The 23,371-nt window shown below is 32.4% G+C and overlaps 1 protein-coding gene across 1 annotated transcript in view; it reads left to right on the top strand.

Moving 5' to 3' along the window:
* Positions 1-3,945: 3,945 nt before the first annotated feature.
* Positions 3,946-23,371, top strand: part of shg (DE-cadherin) — a 177,631-nt gene continuing 158,205 nt past the window's right edge. The window contains exon 1 of the mRNA XM_089707920.1: positions 3,946-4,451. Within this exon, the coding sequence (XP_089564046.1) occupies positions 4,370-4,451 (82 nt within the window). The 5' untranslated portion in view covers positions 3,946-4,369. The remainder of the gene's footprint in view (positions 4,452-23,371) is intronic.

Here is a 23,371-nt window from a genome sequence, read left to right as displayed (position 1 = left end):
TTCTCCTGTTTAAATACATAGCTAATATAATATATCTTGTAATCTTGTATATGTAGGTATAAGTAAGCGTAACTTCATGAGGCGATAAATTTTGAGCAAATTATAGCTCAAATTTAGAAACTTTGAGTTATACGGGGACATCAGTAGCCTACCACATTTCTTCGATTATACTATAGTTTTTAGATGAAACAATTTGCTCTACCTAGCGTCATCAGACAAGAGGTAGGCAATACGAATTAACATGAACGACAATATAATTTTCTTTAATCTATACAAATAAAATTCATTTAAAACCTTACAATAAGCCAAGTCAAGGAGGTCACATTGAGTAGACTGTATCACCGAAAAATAAACACATCTTGCCACAGTCCCCTGTCAATGTGTTTACAAAATAAAATCGAGTTAAATTGAAACGAGCAGACAATTGCGGGTTAGCCACAACGTAGGGGATGGGGTGTATTTGCATCACATGGGTATGGCAATAACCTGATATTAATTGTTAGGATTGGTTAAATGTGTAACAACTTCGATTATACATAGATGTCGAATTAGGAAATCAAATTGTGTATATCATGAATTCAAATAATTTTCCTGCTCGCCCAGGCTGGTTCAACATTAAAACTTTAATAAAATATTGCTTATTCGTATCTCATTCAGAAATAATGTACCTTTCTAATGGTGAATAAATCCTTTTAGTACTTCTGGAGTTTATCTGTTAGGTACATATTATATGTAAAGCAAAACCTTTCCTCATTATAATTAGTGTAGATGTAAATACATAATATACTTCTTAATTTTGTTTAATTCAAGTAGGTATTACAAAATACAAATTATTCATCATATTATAGATAATAATTGCTGTTACTATTTTTCGCAAGAAAGGATTTCATGTCTCTACATACTTTCTGGAATTAAATACATAAACCATTATTAATGCAATAATTAAATAATTAATGTAACATGCAACAACCAATCCGGTCGGTACACGTTAAAAAATTAACAAAAAAAGTCAGTCAATGCGAGAGTTCCCCAAAACACACTCGCGTTAGATATCTGAAATACATAAAAGCTTCATACTTTCGTATTTTTATTTCAGTGGGGAGGTGAGTGGAAATTAAGTGCAAACTCCTCTAAGTGTTCAATTACGAAGCGAATTCATGACGGGCTATTTATTCTGCACTTAACTTAAGTTCAAGTTTATAGTAATTTGTAGATATCAAGAGCTCACGAACGCCAGTGGTATTGAAAATGAGTTATAGAAATATTTTATCAGTATTAGGATTGAAAATGCCAGTTTTTAACGTACTTACCTATACCTACTGATTCAAATTTTGTTATATGGTTTAATATCTTTAAATATGCCAATCTGAAATGTGTGCCGATGATAAAAATATAAAAAAATATGTTTAAAAATAAAGAAATATTTTTATAAAAAAGAGATGTTTATTGTGTCCTATTTTCAGGTTATGTTGAATAAAAACATGCGGCACTGAGACTAATGCATGCAACCTTTTAGCTCGAACATGGTGACTGCGAAATTTTATAAAATATAAGCGAATTCTTTCCCGCGGAATTAAATTATGATATGGGCTTAATGACGGTAGTAATGTTATTAAAGATAAAAAGACAGGGTAAAATAATAACGAGGGAAGGCAAAAAATACGTATTATTATGATAGAGGGAAAATAGATTTTTATAATAAATAACTTGATAAAAATAATCCAGGAAATTATTCAGCTCATAACGAACCCACGTTTTTGAATAACACTAATTATCTATGTTTTTATAACAGCTACGATTATTTTATATAATTTTATTATTTACTGATTCCTTTATTAGGCCATAGGTACTAATTTGGTCTCTATACTTACGCGTGACCAATACATTAAAAAGGGTCAATATACTGCGGATTAATAAACGCTTCAAAACAGATGTGAAATGCATCTGCCCCTTGCCCCATACACGACTCACGAGCCTTCACTTTACGTAATGTGTGCAAATTTGTTCAAATAAGAATTTATTGTGACCATGTGCTACGGAAATAGGGGAATTCAAATTGTTTATAAGATAGGTACCGTTTGATAATTATTAGATATATGCCAGTTGTATTTTGAAATTATGTTGTTGTTATTATTCTCTGTATAAAAGCAGTAGATATTGAAATAATACTTAAAAGAGTAGGTACCTAACCAACTACAGCCTCACAGCTTTGTCTTTGTACAGTCTTTGGTTTTTGAGTTGATTCGAAACAAATTAAAAATCTTATCTCCTTTCTTCAAGATCGACGACGACGGCTCATTGATATTCTAACGAAAGCTTTTTGTGAATTTTCTTAATACATTATCTATTAGGTGAAAATGTGCCACGAGCAAAGTCGCATGCCATAATTAATATACCATATTAACACTAATGCTCATACTTATTTAAAATGTAAAAACAGTTGCAACATTTGTAGCGTGTCTAAAATATGACAGCACGTATTTTCATATACGTACTCTGAAGTCTGAACCTAATGTAAAATATTAACATAGCTTTATAATTTTAATTCGCTATCCATAATGTACAAGTTTAAATCTGGCTTTTAGAATTACAAACTTTCCACATATTCACAAAAAGCAAGCTGCGAGATAATCAATAATTGCCGAAAGTTTTTATTTCGAATAATATTCGATTTTTGCACTAACAGTTACTTAGTGCAAAAATCGAATATTATTCGCACATTAGTTAGTGACTAACTAATATGCACAATAAAATTAAAATATGAAAATTCTGTATATATAAAAAATGAAGCATTTTTATGTTGCTTCGAAACAATAACTAAGTATTTTACTGAGAAGTTTACCTGGAAGTAAAGATATCGTAAAAATCTAGTCAAACGAAACTAACGTTTAGGTACTTAGAACTAGGTATGTATGTACATATATATTTTTTTGTAGGTATACCAACAAGCTTTTGAAAATTTGTTAATTATTTTAAATTAATAATGTACTGCGCATTATATATCAGTAAGTAAATAAATAATTTTTGTCACAAGCCAAAAAACGATCATCTAGCCTCATCTAGCCTAATCGATATGTTTAATAAAATCGATTTCTTAACCTGCCATCTAACGGCAAACCTCAGTAATAGATCGTCATCTTATACAATTACCTTACAGGAAGTGTATCTACAAAGGTTGACTTCGATGCACACTCTTGCGCATAATGGCGCCACTAGAAATTATTTAGATGCATTTGATTTTTTAATAATATTAAATTTAAATAATATTATGTAGGTATATTAACTTCAGTAAAAGTCGTCAATCAGGTATATTTATAACGAATAATATCATCTGCTTCATATCTGCTTCTATGAATGCGATGCCAACTGCCTACAGTAGGTAGAACAAAATATACCTACCTATTTTCAAATAAGTACCTACCTACCTAAGTACCTAAGGCCTATAAGCACCTAAATACATAGTAGATACATTATTTCATTCATAGGTAAGTACTCATAATAATTTATTACGGTCTACCTATTTCACTAATTATTTTTTTTTTACACAGACAAGAAAAATAAAATAGGTAACTACAACGTATGTTTTTTACATTTTCTTATATATTCATTAAGCAGCAAGTGCTTACCTATAAAATAAACTTGTACCACCTAGGTACGGTCTTCCAATATTATTTTCTTCTAAGGTAGAACATCGACCGGCTTTATAATAAAGCAGGATAAAATATACTAAGCTACGGGAATAGCAATCCTGCTCCGGAGAGATCATGACTCCTTGTTTTTGCGCGAAAATAGCCGGTTTTTAAAAGTTTCACCGGTCACCGCTCGACGTAGTAGCTGTCAACGTTGCTGTCTAGTCGAGTGTGAATATAGACGCAAAAGGCGCATGCTCCGGAACCAACGGCCCGCCTCGCGCGGTTTCAACTTGTTGATTGTCCGCTCACTTCACGCTAGTCTAGTCTGCCGCGAACGATGCGCCGGGTGGTCGTGTCGCACGTCGCGCCCGTTACCGCTCTTAACTTCGAAATTGTTTTACGAAAGTATGTAAAGTTTTCAAATAAAAACTCGTGCAGGACTATTGCGACGATCGTGCCGTCTAGTGTATAAGTAACTTAGGACGACCTAAATAAGTAGTTTTAAGTTATTGAAACTTAATAGGCTTACTCGTTTTACCTGCATGCTTCGTCCCACGACTCGTGCGAAGCGGTTACCTTTATTGGATAAACGAACATTTTTCAAATGGATGTGCGTTTGAATTCTGTGATAGTGTGCGTGTTATGTGTAAATAAAGGACTTCGTGAGTGCGTGCTTAAAGCCTGTGGCCAGTTTTTTACTCTAGTGACGTGCTTAAAATTGTAATAAAGTTAGGAAAATGCCTGTACGCGGGGGAGAGAGGGGCTTGCTCGTCGCGCTCTTGGTGTCGGTTGCGGTGGCGTCGGCGCAGTATACGAAAGGTAAAAATGGCTTTCTTACCTGTGTGTACGCAGCTAGGTTGCTCCGACCCTGCCATGTCTGTGGCCCCTTTGTTCTATAGCCTATTGTTCTTTTCTCTGAATATAAAATTTGAGCTACCTGTCACAGGTGGTGACGTCATTTTACGTCGAAATATTTTTACCATTCATTTGTTTTATCGATTCATATCAGCAGCGCGAGTAGTGAACGGTATTTCCTTCTCTTTCTTGATTACAACTTATTCTTAGCATATCGAGTATGTACTTACTATATGTTCTTGATAAGAATAAAATTATATGGAATACAATCACGTTGACTCATAATAACCACACCTATTGTAGACTCAACACGAATAGGTACCTATTACTGTATTCTATTGTACCTTATTTGCTTATGCTTATCAATAGTCAATACTTACATACCGTTGCCTTGTTACATACCCATGTCTTTACAATAGAGTCGGTAGTCATGATTATATTTATGGACTTTTATTATATTATTTTATTACATTATAGGTACGTACCTACCGGATTTAAGTCACAGACATGAGACATGAGACAGTTCTAGGTTAGGTTATCCGATTATGAATTTTAAATTTTTAAGTCGCGCGAATAACACAAAATTATTTCTCTTTTATTTATAATTATTATTACCTAGAAATTGAAATTGAAAGCCAGGTGTGAGGTGAATAATGATAAAACTCGTTATGTAGAATGTAGATCCGACTTCCTCCAATAATTCAGTCCCAACTCCCAGTAAAGTTTTTCATGATTCCCGATAATTAAGTAGTGTACTTACCTAATGTTATAAGTACCTACTTATGTAATAAAAAAATAAAAATAATAAATACTTAAGTTTATATTTTACTAGCGGTCCGCCCCGGCTTCGCCCGTGGTACGTATGAAAAATAGATGTTGGCCGATTCTCAGACTTACCCGATATGCACAGAAAATTTCATGAGAATCGGTCCACCCGTTTCGGAGGAGTATGCAGACTAACATTGTGATTTGTGACACGAGAATTTTATATATAAGTAATAAGATTATCTCCCATAGGAAATAATTTGTTCTGGAAATCGGTTTGAAACGACGCGACACTAACAATCGACAGGTCGATTACTTAGAAAACCGTGGAATCCCTCATCTCGATAAAACGATTCGAAACGAGCTATATACCTAGGTAGGTACGTGAAATAACAGCACTAATGTAAGAACGTGAGAATGCATGTATCATCGATGCATTATATTCTATTAGATAAAACAATAGAATACAATGGCCGTGGTGACAATAGCTAGTGAACAGATCCTAAGCATTGGTACCTACCTGTGTTATAAAACAATGTAGGTAGGTACCGCGCGAGTTGTTACTAACTGAGAGAAAATACGCTTATAAACGTGTTGATTGTAGAATAACGCAAAGGTAGCATGTGTTTTTTTCTATTTTTTTTAATTTTTATGTAGGTAGGTACGTAAAAGGTACTGATGAATAGGTATGTTGTTTTTTTTTCAACTTTGTTTACATAACATTAATACTATTATGTTTAGGTACGTAGGTATTTCGATTAATTGAGCAATGATCATTACTACCTAGAAAGAAGCTAGAAAGCTTATAAAAATTGGATTCTTTACGAAAAAATAATTGAATGATTATCGGCTTTATCCTCACTTATTATCTAAGTGCCTACGTACCTACCTAGATTAACAATAAATATATTTTCATGAGATTATATAATGTAAAAACATTATTCATCACTTTTCTTCATACCTATTTCGCGCGCTATTTACGTAGGTACCTATCTCGGTTGCATAATGCATTAGACAATAATTCGTAAATTATATGAACTCTGTGTATAATGTACACTTGTTTTAACATTGTCCGCCTTATTTACCTGGGTGCCAAACGAGTTTTCACTTGCCATTGAGACTGTAACATTCGTAGGTATTAACTATTAAGTATTAACTTCAGCGTAAAATTCGTTATAGAAACTTGTTTTCCAATTATCATTAGAAACTTAAGTTTTTTTTTCATAAATCACATTAAGTATGCTAAGACAGATCTAAGTTTAAGGAACAACTATCATCAAAGCTTATATCTTTGTTAAGTGTCTGAAAAGAAGACCACAAACAATTCTAAATTCTAATATAGGTAGGTACCTACCTAACAATAGTTACTAATCGAAAGTAATGTTATAAAACTACATCAAGATAATCACATGCTATTTTTTCCTTCTACGAACCGTGGCAAAAAGCCGTCAATGCTAATGAAATTAAAGACTGGACGCGTAATGAATGGTATAACATCATTTTTTATTCATCGAATATCCTTCGAATATCATATAAATGTTTGAATTTCCTTCTAATGTTTGGTCAGTAAACTACGATGGTTAAATACGCGGTTTTCGATATCTGAATTGTTTGAAAACTTCTCTGTCATGAATAGGGAAGAGTTTTAGTCTAATTTAAAAACATGGTGAAAAGTTTCCAATGCAATGAGTTTTAACGCTCTTGTGCAAAGCTTGTGCAGGGAAATTCATTCTTTTAATAGGATGTGAACTGGGAGGTTCTAAGTAACACATTTGTAATGTTATATTTTTATTGTAAACTGCACAATTAGAAGAGATTGTAACGTTGTTCATGTTAACTATAATTTGTGAATTTTTAAAAGTACTGAAATGCTGTCACTTGTAAATTGTAATTTTTTGTAAGTCAAAATTACGGCTAAGTGCTTGATTGAAAACTATTAAATCGTTATTCTGTTCAGTCATTTTATAACTATTAGAAACAAGGTATATATGTATTTATTATATTTACCCCCTATCTAAGTCGCAATAAGTAGTTAGCAAGCTTTCACTTAATATAATTCAAAGTTTTAACCATATTACAAAGACTTCGGATAAAGTCGTTTACCTCGGCGAAAGGTGATCGTGACCACGACACCCATTGTTACTTGCAATTGTTTAAACTTAACCGGTATTTATAAGCAAAAAGGGTACACACAATAATGGTCCTTATTTACATCTAGATTGGAATTAGATTTGTTCCCAATGTAGGTATCTGTCGCAAGCCTCGCTCTAGTCGACCGATTATGAAATAAACCATTCACATTCAAATTATTTCTGTGAAATTATCAAGTAATTCATTGACACAATATGATATTAATAACTGGCAATACCTGTGACGTCGTTTGTGCAACTCTGAATTTACATAATAGCATATTTTATTGGATAGCAAAATTTTCAACCAATTTTATCTAAATTATCACTTATAATACCACAAGAGCTTCAAAATTATCGGATATTTTCCGATAGGTTCGTTGCAAACAAATGAAGGAGTCAAGGTTAAAAAAGAACGAGCGCGAAGCGCGAGTGATTTTTCCTGAAAAACTTGACGACTTTATTTGTTTGCAGGGAACCTTGAGGGAAATGCCAGATAATTTTGAAGCTCGTGTGGTATTCGGGAGATTATTTTTCCGTCCCAAATGTCGGCCAATAATTTCACAATTGAATTGAACCTGTCAGTTTGACGTAAATAACCAGAGAAAATTTTCAAAAAATTATCAGTATAATACCATGTAGGTTGTAACACGTGACGTCGAATGGTGCAATTCTATTGGTCGATATTATGGTCGGAAAAATAATCTACAATTCAAGTGTTTGGGTATAAATAAGATAAAGCCATGCATTAACAATCCATACTAATATTATAAATGCGAAAGTAACTCTGTCTGTCTGTCTGTCTGTTACTCAATCACGCCTAAACTACTGAACCAATTTGCATGAAATTTGGTATGGAGATATTTTGATACCCGAGAAAGGACATAGGCTACCTTTTATTGCGAAATATGTACCACGGGCGAAGCCGGGGCGGACCTCTAGTAAGTAATAAGTAATAACACAACGTTATAATATTTTTATTCTAAAATACATTCATATTCATATATATTATTAGGTATCTATAGTTATCTATAATGTATTATGTAGTTTAATATGTACCTAATATAACATTTCTATGTGTTATTGCTGTGCACGACAATGCCTTTTCAACTAGAAAAATATTTAAACAAATGACGAATCACTTAGCAATTAAATTAGAAATAGTTTTATTTTGTTAAAATGTACGTTTATGCACGTAGTGGTGCATTAGATTGCAATATTATTCATAGGTCAAGGAAAAACGTGCAGTCTAGGCTTAGCGCACGTTCTAGTCTTTACCTACTTGATATAATTACCAGGCAATCTATAGATCTTGATTTTAATTGAAAATCTTTTATACGTATACATTCTATTAAATACACGTTTTCAACGTCTTTTTTATTAATTTTCTATGAAAAAAGAAAGACCTTCAAAACGTTTTATTGCGTAAACCACGAGTAAACCCTGGGTATCAGACGCTAGTCCGTAGAATTAGATCACACATGCATTATAAAATGCAACTCCCACACAGTTGATTCAGCCGATTCCGATAACTGAAGCCTAGAAACTGCTTCATTAAGTATTATACCTATCAATATACCTAAAGATAAATTTCAAAGCTATTTAATGCTGTTTTCAAAGTATATTTTCACTCCCATGGGACAATAAACCCTGTTATGTAGGCAATACGGAGAATGCAAAACAGATTAAATGTTCTGATCCCTATAGAAATAGACTACGTTTTAGTTTTTATTATAAAACTGCAAAGGATTTCCCGGAGTTTAAAAATAATTCTATAACAAACTTTGTTTGTTTTCATTTGTTCTGATTTCAAATGTTATGAGTTCTTTAATAAATTGAATGTTGTTTAAAATGCATATTATATTCCTTCTCAAATAAATCAAAACCAAAGAAACAGAGAAAATTCATAGAATATTGTAAAATGTTTCCTTTTTATCAACCAGTTTATGGTCCTCATATTCGAGAGACTAAACTACACGCACCTAGGTAACATTTCTATACGTTATAACAACTACATGTTAAGTATTTGTAAAAATATTGTGCTGCAGTTCAATTCTATACGGTACTTGCGGTACACCAATAAAAATAAACAAAATACCAAGTAAATGTCAGCTAGTATTGGAAACTAAAATTGCGATATAGGTACTTACAATAACAAACCCATTCGCCTTATTTATATGTTAATGTTCAATAATAAATTATATTAATGTCTATGCACATCGTACTCGCTTTTATTGTATTTTATATTGTCCGTTATGAATCTATTGTTCTAAATTTCCGTTTGGAAATTGGTTTAGGTAAATGAATGCAGCTTGATTTATTTATGTCAGAAGCTGTTTGCCGCAGCATATATTTTACTGTTATTTTGCTTCCTATAAAGGAGCCAATATTTTTCTAGAATATTACTGGACGTCTGGTGGATATATAGCTACTACGGTTAGTGGTTTAATACCACAAACAATATAAGATGACATAAAGTCAGAACAAATCCCTCCCTTTTTCTTTCGTGCACAAGAATGTCAACCAAAGCAAACACAATTCACAGCCAGTGAAAATAAATCCCCAATAAGTAGTACATCTGTTGGATAAAGAAAAGCGAAAACTAAATCTATTTGGAAGCCAGTAACGATCTATTAATTTTCTAGACTTCTGGCGTGAAGCGCGAAGCCAAATTCTTGGTGCACTGCGGCTTGGCGTGTCAATGCACTTGTGTTGAATTGAAAAGAATTGAATTCAAACTCATTTGGGTCAAAACTGATATTGCTGTTTATCTCGCGACACTTAACCTCGTGATTCGCGAAGAAATGTCTCTGATTAGAACGTAACGGTATGCGATCTTTGATCGGGCTATCTGTAAATACGTTAATGCGAACTTCTCATACGAATCTGTAGGTATAATGTATCTATGTGGTGTTTTAGCTCAGTAGAGGATATTGAATGGATCGGTTTGTATTATTAGTAAGTTATAGCTGATATATATATCTACCTACACGAAAAACAATAGCCTATTCTAATAAGTATAATTTTCGGTCCAAAGGAGTAACCTACTATTGGTGCATAATATGTTATATTGGATTTGAAGACAACAGACAACTTCAGCCACATACACAACAAAAGGTACAAGTCAAATAAAAAAAATATATGCATCAAGGATTTCACTGACTCAATGTTATGTATTTTTTATGAACAATAATTTTACTTCCTGAACGATACGAAGTATATAGCTTTTCCTGTCCAAAAAATATTCAAATATCTTGTAAAAGTGGATGCTAAATTTAAACTAGGTTGGTTTTTGCCCACGAAACCGCTCGTCCGAGACCCTTATCATGTAACATGTAGGCGGGGTGTCATGGAACTTTTTGCCATGCAAACACAGCAAGTTGAGATTTTACGAAATATCTATTTATAGGACGGTATTACACCTAGAAGGTTCTAGAATGTTCTTCAGATTGAAATCCTGTTGTTAGATAAAATAAGAAAAGTTCGATAGAAAATGGACCAAACAAAATGTTCAAAAAGACCTGCGGAAGTAAATAATATAGTAAAAGTCGCCTGATAAAATTATTCGTGTTGATACGTTTCGAACTAAAGTCCATTTAAAGCCTTTTAAAGATAAAGCTCATAAAACCTGATATTTCAATGTAACATGTGTAGTGAAATGTTTAAAATATTGAATTTTTTTATCTGTTCAAGGATTTACAATCATTTCATTCAATTTGAATCAGATAATAATCAAGTGACACACAAACGATAATTTAACCTTTTGAAGTGGGTACCTATTACTATTAAATATTAATAACGTCTTTAAAAGGTGATTACACTGAAATTTTCATGTTAACAACTTTGTGTGCGATGATATTTCTTTAACAATAACTAGTTAGTAAAAAGAGGATTTAATATAATATAATACATAACAGGTAATGTAGATTATTCTGCGTAGGCGTAACTAGTCACATAGAAAACTAGTACAGTATAAATTATACCTAATTCATACATAATAATAGGTATCACTCATAATTGTCCATAATAATGCATATCATTTGCACAATTATCTACGCGAATAGCTTCTGCTGTGAGTTCTCGGTAAACATTCCTGTCCATCACAATTCACATATTCAATGTTTTTGTGTGTTTGTTCACGCTGGAATGGTTCGACCGATTTGGATGAAATCGTTTTTAAAATAAATCATCATTTATTCCGTTGTATTGAGCCTTTTATAATTTAAAATTTTTGTGTTGATAGAATATTTTCTAGCGTAATATTGAAAAGAGGACAGGCAAAACCTGTCCTATAGAAATATGTATATAGACTCGAAAAAAACTTATCTGAAAGCTTATTATTAGGTACCTACTGAGTTACTGTTCCCAATTTAAGTTCGCGCGAGATATAAAATTATTTATAAATAAGAAATATGCTATTAATATAGGTTTATAAATTAAATCTAGATAACTTGTTCGCCTGGTATCAAGTGTCCAATGACTGAAGTTCCGCGTTCGAAGTTAGATCTTTTAATCGCTTCGGTCTTTAGAGACAGGCTTATATTTAAGTACTATAGCTAATAACTAGTTGTTTATTACCCTACCAGTGGATTGATGAAATATGGTTTAAAATGAACGTTTCATGAAAATTAGGTACCCATTGATCGTTCATAAATATATTTGATTGAAGAAGGCATTAACGTGTGTTATTCTAAATTATTTTGTCATCTTCTTCTTATATATAAAAATGAATCGCAAAATGTGTTGGTAAGCGCATAACTCGAGAACGGCTGAACCGATTTCGATAATTCTTTTTTTATTATATTCCTTGAAGTACGAGGATGGTTCTTATGTAGAGAAAACGTAAACATGTACCACGGGCGAAGCCGGGGCGGACCGCTAGTGAAATAATAAAAAAGCACGATATTATATGTTAGAAAGAAAGAAAGAAAGAAAGAAAGAAACATTTATTTATCATTTGTTATGACTTTTTTCTTTTAATTAACCGCCCATTTACTTAAAAGTTTACTTAGAATTTCCTGGATTCTATTAAACTTTGATACTTATGCTAATTCATAATTTTAAAACTCAATATTATGGTAAATTCATAAATAACGAAATGACATATTAATTCTTGATTAGGTAGGCGTAATTATTTATCACTAGGTATAAACAACTCACCATAAGACAATATTAATCAGAAAAATGTAAACATCCAACGTGTTATTATTAACAAGGTACACAATATAAGCCAATGTGCATATCGTAATACCAACACAAATGTACTGAGTGACTCATTTAATATTCATGTTAATGAGTGTCTAGTTTTATCAAGTAATTGTAGGAAATATAAAAAAATCTTGATGTGTAGAAAAAGTGAAGGTAATCATTTTCATTTTCCTGAGTAAAAATTAATAAAAAACGTACTCCTTCTGGTCTTAGTTTGTACTAAGACAAATTTCACAACGTTCTGCAATCTGCACGTACAATTACTTTTGTCAAAATATGCTATACATACAAATGTTCAAATTTTTATATAAATTCAACAATCTCGCTTGCAATACTTGCAAATAAAGACGTTTGCACAACATCACGTAAAATATTGACCTAGGAATACAATGAAAAATATAAAAGCAGAATGTTCTTTCCAATATCCATTGTTATTCGTTTCATTCAAATACTATCATGTTCAAACGTAAAACGAGCAACACCAATAATAGTTTCCTGTCTCACAACAAGTCATTCATTACCCTTAATTTATTCTTACACCTTACCACATTGTTAAATGTTTTTTTGCTCTTGTTCATTGTGCATTGCTGGGTTAGTTAGAGAGGTTAAATGGCCGTGAATTGAGGCAGCGAAGTAATTCGACGCCGGAGTTCGTTCGCCTGCGCTGCGCCAACGCATGGCTTCTGACCCGGGTGCCATTGTGGTGACGTCATAGTTACCGGACCGGTGACGTTGGCCTTAGAAAGCGAGTGCCTTGAGAGCCACAGTCGCTTTACCTGTCTTTTGATTTTGTGTTAGTCACTCGTGTGATTCACTACAGTTTTGATTGCCTTTGGATTGGTAATTGGAGGCGTTTGACGCCAAAGTCACGTTCCTCGGTTCGAAACATTATAACTTTGCTTTGTGAACATTTCGTACCACAATTCTACCTACATATCACATTGTATCGTCTATCGTAAGATGGTTTGAACAGATTAAAAGACTACGCAGTACGCATGCTGCCAATTTTACAAAAATGTATACTTTATGTAAAACAACTGTATAGAATTTTATTAAGTTAACTTAGAATATTATTTATAGCCCAAATCTAAAATCTAAAAAGTTCAATAAAACAAAAACAAATTCTATATACGTATCGAGAAAAACACTTCGATAGCGCGATCTAAAAAGTGTTCAACGACATCTAGTCAGAGTCGGGGCGAATATTTACACACAAAACTTATTCATTTCAAATATAACATTATTGCGCGGATTTCCACACAATTTCCTTTATACTCCTTAATTACTCTATCATCACAGTAATCTATTAACCAACGGAAATACAGTATAATGTAAACAACGTTAATATTAACACCATCATGCAATTGAAACGACACACGATAGGTGTAATGTCAATGCCACATGCATGGCGACAGTGCATTCCTTTCCCAGAACAAGCCTCTTGTTTCTGAAATCATTGAGAATAATTTTGCTATAAAACCCTTTGAAGGCGTGAATTGTGTTTTTATACGTGAAGTATAAACTGATAGAATGTGTGGGAAATAGTTTTAGACTACTTTATTGTTATTACTAACCTGTGACTAATGTTATAATTGATACAGGCATGAAGTAAACTATTAAAGTTTAGTTCTATATAAGATCGATTGTATCGTTCGATGAAATATAAGTTAAATGTTATTTAGCAAATACAGCCTGATATAATCTGTGTCTTGGATTGTGGGTGTTACACGGTTTATGCAAACGAGCTAAACCTCGACCCTCTAGCGGACAAATTGAGAAATATTTAATATCAAATTAAGGCATTGGAATTCAAAAACATGTTTCATATTTTGTTATATTAATAGACTTATTAGTGCTTTGTCCTTTTTAGTGAATATTGTTGACAAACATTACAGAAATATTTTCGGAATTGTTGTATATATATTTACCTATAATGGAAACAGTTGAGAATTTATTTAATACAAGACCTAATTCCAAATAATTTTCATAATATTATGTGCATGTTGCACTCAACCTGGCAAAAGCCAATAAAATGTTGGAATATCAGTTTCAAGTATAGGAATAGTAGCAAATAGCAATACGATGCCATTTTTATTGTTACGATTATGATCTCTGTATAATCCGGTGTGAAGATAGTTGCTTGTCGGTTATCGCTGCTAACTTCAAGCCTTATATGACCCAAATGTTCTTGTTAGAGACGCGAATAACTGTGGTTTAAATTCCTTCTATATTATTCAAAGTATAGATAAATATGTGTATTGTACTATTGTGTATGTTATATTTCATTGAATAATTACAGAGTAAATTATGAATACTTACAAGCTTTTTGTTCATAGAGTCGTAATATCTTAAGTTTTATATTGTGCTTCCTTTAAACAAACAGATTATGTTTGAAAAATTATGATAATGATGATTTTAATACATTATATTTACCTACTTATTTCTTGAATACCTATAGGTAATTAATAATGTTATTGGTTTATGAACATGCTTGACATATTAAAATATGTAGTTTAATTAGCATTTGTGCTTGCATAACAACTTGTTTACGGTTTAATTCTATACATAGCATTGAAACTAAAAATAACCGAACTGCAGTTAGTAATAACTTCTCATTAAACTAGTGATGTAGTTCAAGAACCCGAATAGAATTTGCAGGTCGATAACTACGTTGATACGGCTGGCGGCTATCGATAATGATAAGTTGATAACAGAACTAGCTCACGGGTTTTATATGCAGCTTAGGGCGTTTGTAAACCCTTATGTGTTATCTATACTGTGTAGGGATTTTTTGCATGGTTAATGTGAGACGGTAAATTTGCTCGAATATTACATGATCCATTTTACTGAAAGAGTAACGTAATGTAGATACTATTTATTGCCTATTATTGTAAACTCAAAGAAGTAGAAGTGATTCCAAGAAAACTCTTAAATAAATGTTTTCTCTTTCACATGGAACATAGTGGTTTGAAATGTTAATTATTAATGAGTCAAACATTACACAATCATACACAACCATTTATGACTAAAACCAATGACACCACACCTACGTATACAAATAGGCAAAGTTAACCCATTTCATTCCTAATACACGTCACACTAACCGCTTTGCCGTGCCGTGTGAAGAGCCCTTAACGTGTTACACGATTACCGATCATTACAGACACGCAACTTACTGATTGCGAATTTGAATTCGGCCTGCTTTTAATTTTGCGGTCATTAATTACCAATGCTGTAATCGACTCCCATCTCGCCCTAGTCAATCTATTTTGTACCTTGTCATTTGGGCACATGATTCATTATCGAATATTCGGGTCTCATTTGAAACTGTGTTCAAAGCTTTACGTTCCCATATGCTTTTTCTATCGTATTTTTCTAAGTGAACTGAGTATCGGTGGAGGGTAATTCAATCATGCCAATATAGCAGTAGCGGCTGTCAAGTTAAGTAGGAGTCTAATGGAAATCTTGTGTAGGATGTATAGAACACTATTATAACGTTTATGTGCTGTCGAGTGAAGCATTGTGATACGTATAGGCGTAATGATCGCTTTGAAGAAATGTTCAGAAGGATATTTCATCTATAAAGTAGGAAGGTATGTGTTTTTCACAAACACCCAATTTAATTCAAAACAATAATAATATGGTCGATACATTAATAAGTAGGTATATTATGTAAATACATGTTGTTAAAGTCGATTATGTTATCAAAGCTGTGACTACCCACAAACCAATTTTTTGACATGTCAAATATAATTACAAGTTTGGCAAAGAAATAAATAGCAAGGACATTTAATCAAGATTATTAACTAACAATGTTCACTATATTAATGTCAAATTAACTTGTCGTTATTTTGATGAATTTCAAATCGTGACTTGAACTTAATTAACTATACAAGATCGTAAGCACGATATGGCAAAAACTGCTGAAAAATCGTATAAAATTGTAACCTTTGAATTGAGCGTCAAATTTCATCGTAAAAGAACCGTTTGGGATGGGACAAGGGATACGATTCTATCGATATGTGCTCCTACCTGTAGAGTGCTGGTCGATTATCTTGGGTTGTTATAGGGCGTAAGTGTAATATATATGGTGCTTGTTATTGAGAACGGATTCCAATAGCTTCGTCCTATTTAGATTATTGCATGGCAATTATCCTGAAGCCAATAGGTCAAAGAAACGGTTCCCTTTCTGTGTACCTATAGAGATGCGAATATTTTTAAAATTGCAAATAGAACTCATAAAGGAACCAAAGGATTTAAATTTGTCTGTGCTTTGCATTTTCATATAGTATAAATCACGTCTTGGACACAAAGATTACATTTATTAGGTTCTAGAAGAATAAAGCTTACAATAAGCTAGTTTTTTGTTGAATTTATTTGCATCTGTGACATTATCTCCATGAACAGACTGCAGACCCTACATCATACACTTTAAAAAATTCGGACTTATTTGTAGCTAAAGGGTTGCATATTGTTACAGTTTTCAGGTCGTTGACTTTAATATTAGTCTGGGATTTTCTCAAATACCTCAAAGGAGGATTTCATATATAAATTCTTTTAAACGCTCGCTTTGAGTTTTCTTAAGAATTTTCTTGTGTTAGGCACTGAGTAATTATTTTAAAGTGGAAGGTTTAAAGTTTGTGGCCAACATAGCTGGAATAATAAACCAAACTACATATGAACATTCTACCGTTGACGAAGATGCTTCAACAAGAGCAATTCTCTTAAAACAACATATCCAAATTCGTTCATATTAAAATGCAATTTCAATTAAAATTTTCTGAATAAAATTCCTTTTGATATTGCTCTCCATAATTGTCTATGTTCTGATTCAACCGATATCGAACATGAAACAATTAATGCGATCCCAGAGAGTTTATTTTAAAACGGAGAACAATTCGCTTCGCGTAACTACGCCCCCGGGACACACACGACGATATCCCTTAATAGGAATCTATTGTGCTATCTGTGCCGTTTAATTACTAATATTGACCGGGAGTTTATTGCAATGAAGACTATGGAGATGGTCGACCCAAAGGTTTTGAATTTTGCCTATTGGAAGAATAGTTCGTGAGTTATCGATTGGATCCTGGAAACTTTTATTAAAACAAGTAAATTCATTCATGTTAACGTCTATTTTTGCGTAAAAGTGATGAAGCTGGTGAAATCCATTATATTTGGAAGCCTTATTATTATGTATTATTAAGTCGATGTATATTGTTACTCGGCTTCAGAGGAAGATGATCGTCATTGTACCTTTTTTGCCCTTCTACATGGAAAAGTTTAGCAGATTTTTCTTAATTTACGACCCATTTTATTCCGCTGTGACAATGCCCCATGGTCCTTGAACTTCTAAACTTTAGACAACCGCGACGTTATAACAAATTAAATTAAATGACTACGGGCTTAGAATTGCATTAGCCATTTTATACAATTTAGTGAGGGTACGAAAAACTGGATTAAGCCGACGGTATCCGTTAATAGGAATCTATTGTACTCTGTGACATTTAATTACTTATATTACCCCAGAGTTTCTTGCGTCTCTGCTAGTGACGGTTAAAATGATTGACCTTGATTTCGAGGATTGATTCAATTATTTACGAATATAAGCCCGGATTTTGGAAATTTCGTACGCTTTATATTGGAACAGAGTAGACATACGACACTCGCGAAGTTTCTTCCATATTGAATTGACCTAGATTGACAACGATTGGTTAAATGGGTTAAGGATCTCAGATTTTTTAAAATGATGGATTTTAGGACATTGGTTGGATGGTATAATTTTGTAACGGTAATGTAGGTTTTACGATATTTCTGAAAATGCATTTTTGTTCCGATCCTTTTCGGGTGTAGGTAATTTAATATTGTCTTGAAAAAAACTTGAACAGGATTTGTAAGTATTTTAGCACGGAATTGGTTCAATAAACATTTTAGAGTTGTTTGATTAGTAGATTAAAATTAAAGAATAATAAAGCATCCTTTTTATCGATTAACTCAAATCTCAATCTGTTAGAATCGTGTTTTTTTTTTCTTTTATAAAATGTGTATTTCAAATGCATTTAATACTTTTCTTTTAATTATAAATTGCATTTAATCATATCACACATAAGAAGAACACGATATGAGTTTTCGCTTCCTAGAAGCAAATAAACGAGGTTGTAACTCACACAATAATAATATGATGAAGTCTCTACTTATTTTACTAGAAATTTATTGTTCCCAAGTGTACTTAAATATGTCAACATACGAACACAGTTTCTCTTCTTGCGACTAACTTTCGAGATTTTTCTTGTAAGATTAATCTTTTTCAGGCGATGCGAACTGGATGAACTTGTGATACCTTTATTGTTGGTGTCTTAGGAGTTATCATATTCTTACAGACTTTTTTAATAATATCTTATATAGAAATCCACACAAATCGCCTTAATAGCAATAGGTACGCCTATACCTTCGCGTAACCTTAATTTTTGTACCTATTGTGAGAGAATTTGTTGATTATTATGTAAATATTTGGCATTTTGTAGAAGCTAATAGATTTCAAAAAAATGTCATGTGTGAAAAGTGTGAAACTGTCTGTTTAATAATTAAAGCCTTTTTAAAACATCATTGTATGTACCTACTGCTTTAATTACAGTATGTAATTGAATATGCTAGAACAAAACCAGAATGTCGTTGAACCTTCTCAAACGTGATCAATATTCAATGTCATGTTCTCTAAATAACATCGTCATAATTTATAGCACTTTAAGGGCTTGAACCCAAATAAATATTTACCTAATGGGACTGCTCTTAGCCTGTTTAATTTCTGTTTGTAGGGTCTGTCAATTTCAAGGCCCCTTACCTCGTAAATGGTACTCCAGGAACGGGAGGAAAGTAGGGAAATAACGGAATAATCATTCAGGAATTAGGTTTTAACTTTTTTTTATAACACTTCTTGTTAAATAGTTATTGCCCTTTATGTTATAACTACGGATATCATTTATTGATGATTCAGTCCAATTACCTGAAAAAATGAAAATGAAAAATTATTTATTTCAGCTAAAACACAGTAGGTAACAAAACCAATTTAACAATACATAGGTATAAGAATTTGCTGTTGCTTTTATAGGTACATTAAAATTAGCTGTTTTCAAAGTTCAAATTTGAATAAGTCGACATAAGTCGATGTTTAGTAATATTTTTGTTATTGAACAGGTTTTCAGTGCAAATTACATTTATTTATTATAAGGGACGTTCTTGGCTTCGAGTTCAAAAGGTCATGACTCAGCTTATGTGTCAAACTCTAAGCTTATCATGTAGGTCTTAAAATTTATAGACATTAAATACATAAATAAATTTTGGCTAGTTATTTTGATGTATAAAAACAGTCTGGAAAAGACATCAATTAAATAGATTAGGTTATGTTTCGTCAAAGTCATAAATGAAGAAGAATGAAGGTATTTAGAAGAGGCGTATTGCGTATAAGTTACTACGTGTACTTTCTTATTAATAAAATTGTAAAACAATTATCCTGATTATTCAAAGATGAGTTGAAATATTTATTCACTGGCTTACATTACTTACCTATAATGTACCTAATGCTTATGATTAAGATTTCGACTCCTATCCTAGCCCCTATTTCTCATACCAATAAAATTACGAAGAAATAAATCACGCCACGTTTCCCAAGAAAGCAGATCACAGATCTAACGCTATAAGGTCGTCGTAAAATTAAGTGCATTTGTGTCAGCTGTCACTATTAGCAGCAACCAATGATTGCTTATTGTTGCTACCACAATAGCCAATCAGGCCTCATTCGGACGTTATTGGGAATGGATTACGTTAAATAGAACGGTTTATTGTCTGTGGAAAAGATGTAACTGTTCGTAACTGTGTAGTGTCGATGATGTTGGGCTATTTGGCTGTTTCGGAATACACAGTAAACTTAAATATTCTATGAATAATATTTTCTAGTGTTTGATTTTACGCGAGTATTATACATTTAGAAATTAAAGACTTTTTAACAGATTTTAAACGCGATTTATTCATTATATTTTCCCAACGTTTCGAACACTTTACAGCGAGCGTGGTCACGGGGAGAATTCTATGAATAATATTGTTTTTGTCAGTCTTCTATGATATAAAATACCTAAATGTAACTTTTAGACCTTCCCTTAGCTTTTATAGGCTTCTAAACTGAATATCAAAACACGTATTTTGGAAAGTAAATCTGGCAAAATGTTGCTCTAAAATGAATGTGGCTTTTCATGTGTAGAAACTTCTGATTTGATACATAAAACGAAACTAAGAACCAAGGGACCAATTTCACAGATTACAGAACATCCCTGAAAATCATTATCTTACATTCTAATGGTACATTAAACTTACAATTAGCTTTAATGATAATCTCTAAGTTCAGTGACTTTCCAAATTCTAACAATAACGCATCCCAACTTCCGAATGTCTTATTAAAATTTAATCAACTAGTTTGTAAGAGATGGAAGTTTAAATATCAAATTCTGCCTGCCTTGACCCAATTCTGCCTAAGTGGTGTCTTTAAAGCCAACTTCCCCATTTAATATACTTTGCACGACTGCACAAATTGATATTAAAATACTTAGGCGATTTCTGCTGAGCCCACGCGATGTAAATGTTGGACTTTTCTACTGAGAAATATATTGTATTGGCGTCGTGTGTTACGCTTATCTATTGTTTTAGTTAGATAAAATAGTTTGCCTAATGATTATAAAATGTGTGAACATATTTTTGCCTTGGTGTTGTAGATTAAGATTCTATAAATTAACATTATTGATTATACTTATTTGTATTTTTTTGTTTCAGGTAAATATCGGGCTTAATCGTGCGTCAGATAGAGCAAATTTGCAGTTAAAATTATAACAACTGTGTGTGGTAGGAAAACAATATCACTAGCTAAGTATATTTCTTACTAGCGGTCCGCCCCGGCTTCGCCCGTGGTACATATTTCGCAATAAAAGGTAGCCTATGTTCTTTTTCAGGGTCTAAAGATTATCTGTGCCAAATTTCATCAAAATCGATCCTGTAGTTTATGCGTGAAAACCATACATACATACATACATACAAACCTTTCCTCTTTATAATAGATATAGAATATAGATATACTTAGATAAAAATAATTGTTTTCACTTTTCTGTATTTTATATGATCTGATGGTGAAAATATTCCAACTGAACAATTACGAACTAATCAACTGATTCGACAAATTAGTTAATCCTTCAAAAACAAAAGAACATCAACCTACAGTTCCACAATATCCATTCATATCTAGACTTCAAACATCCATTGACCAGATCTGAACAAACATTACGAGTAATTTAGAGCATCACTCATCTTTATTAGCCGTTCCTCAATTAGGAGGCAGATGGTAGAACTCATTTAGTTTTACTTTTTGTGACACGTGTTTTGACATGTGTCCTTAACGTGTGCTATGGATCATGGACTGATTAATGACTACACTAAATGTTATTTGATGAGATTTCAATATCTCAAAAGATAACAGTTAAACAATAAAAAAAACGGGAATAATTTTCAAAATGGTTCAGTCTCCTGCATTATCATAATATTTAAATTTATCAAATCTCTTTATTAGTTGTAGTCCTCACTTATTCAATAATAAAATTTAAATTATCCAGCAGTATAAGCTAAATACGCTTACTAATCACGATTAGAACGTAAGACGCACACAGGAGTGTGTGCGAAGTAATTATTCTAATTTTCCATTAGACGCCGGCTCATTGCTTTTATGTTTTTAATACGAATTAATGATCTTTACTTTTTACTTCAGCTTTTTATTGAATTGAATTTAAAGATAAAGCTGTTTGTTTACTATAGCTGCTTGCTCTGACTCTGACCGGGTTCAGTCGGAATAAAAATTAAGTACAAAAATAAAAAAAATATAAGTAAAATATAGACTGTGAGCTAGAATAATATAGGTAGTTTTCTATTGAATAATATACGAACATGTTCAGACGTTTTGAGTCTATCAGCTCCAATCTTTTCTCTTTGTAATATTAGGGAAGTGTTGGTCCTTTTGGTTTATTTAAGCCGGAGAGATTCAGTAAGTTGTCAGTCCTGCGATGCCCCTTTTAGTGTCATATTTCCGTTCCAGCAGACAATGAAATGATGAATGAAGGCCACCTGTTTATATTTATGCACCATAAAATATCTGTGCAATTGGTAATACTCTGAGGAAAGCTATTAATAATAAGTTCAAATAGGTAATATCTAGTATTCACATTATTGATGATAAATATAAATAGAAGTAGTACAATAAATCTTATATACGAAATGGCTCACATTTCTTCGATTGTACCTTCCTAAAAGAACATCAAATTATTGTAATAATTGCAGCTTTATTAACTCACTATTTATGAAGAATATTTGTGCTAAGACGTCAAAGCCTTAAATATAATATACCTACCTTATACAACATTTTTCCCATTAATAATATTAACCAGATTTATAGAACGTTTTATCACATGATGATGCAAATATAGTATGAAAATGTTAGCATAGAAGGTCCCGCAAGGTTAGAACCCCGCTGTGAGGCTGCGTCTGACAACAATTCAGGAACACTCTTCACGTTTCGCTATTCGTGTGTCGTTTATTATTTTTCTAAACGGCTGCCGTGGGAATAAATAATTCTATAATAGTTTAGCATTCGTGTAGTAAAAATTGAGTTGTGTGATGTTTATTTAAATTGGTGTTTAAAGTAGGTTCTTACTGATTGAATTTTTGGTTAAAAAAATGTGGAGTGTGCTGTGT

Source organism: Colias philodice, chromosome 20 (genome assembly GCF_061535455.1).
Source record: "Colias philodice isolate Cphi_HAF_F1 chromosome 20, ilColPhil1 Martin Lab GWU primary, whole genome shotgun sequence".
Lineage (NCBI taxonomy): Eukaryota > Metazoa > Arthropoda > Insecta > Lepidoptera > Pieridae > Colias > Colias philodice.
The sequence above is the reverse complement of the archived record's forward strand: the minus strand, read 5'-3'. Positions and strand labels throughout refer to the sequence as shown.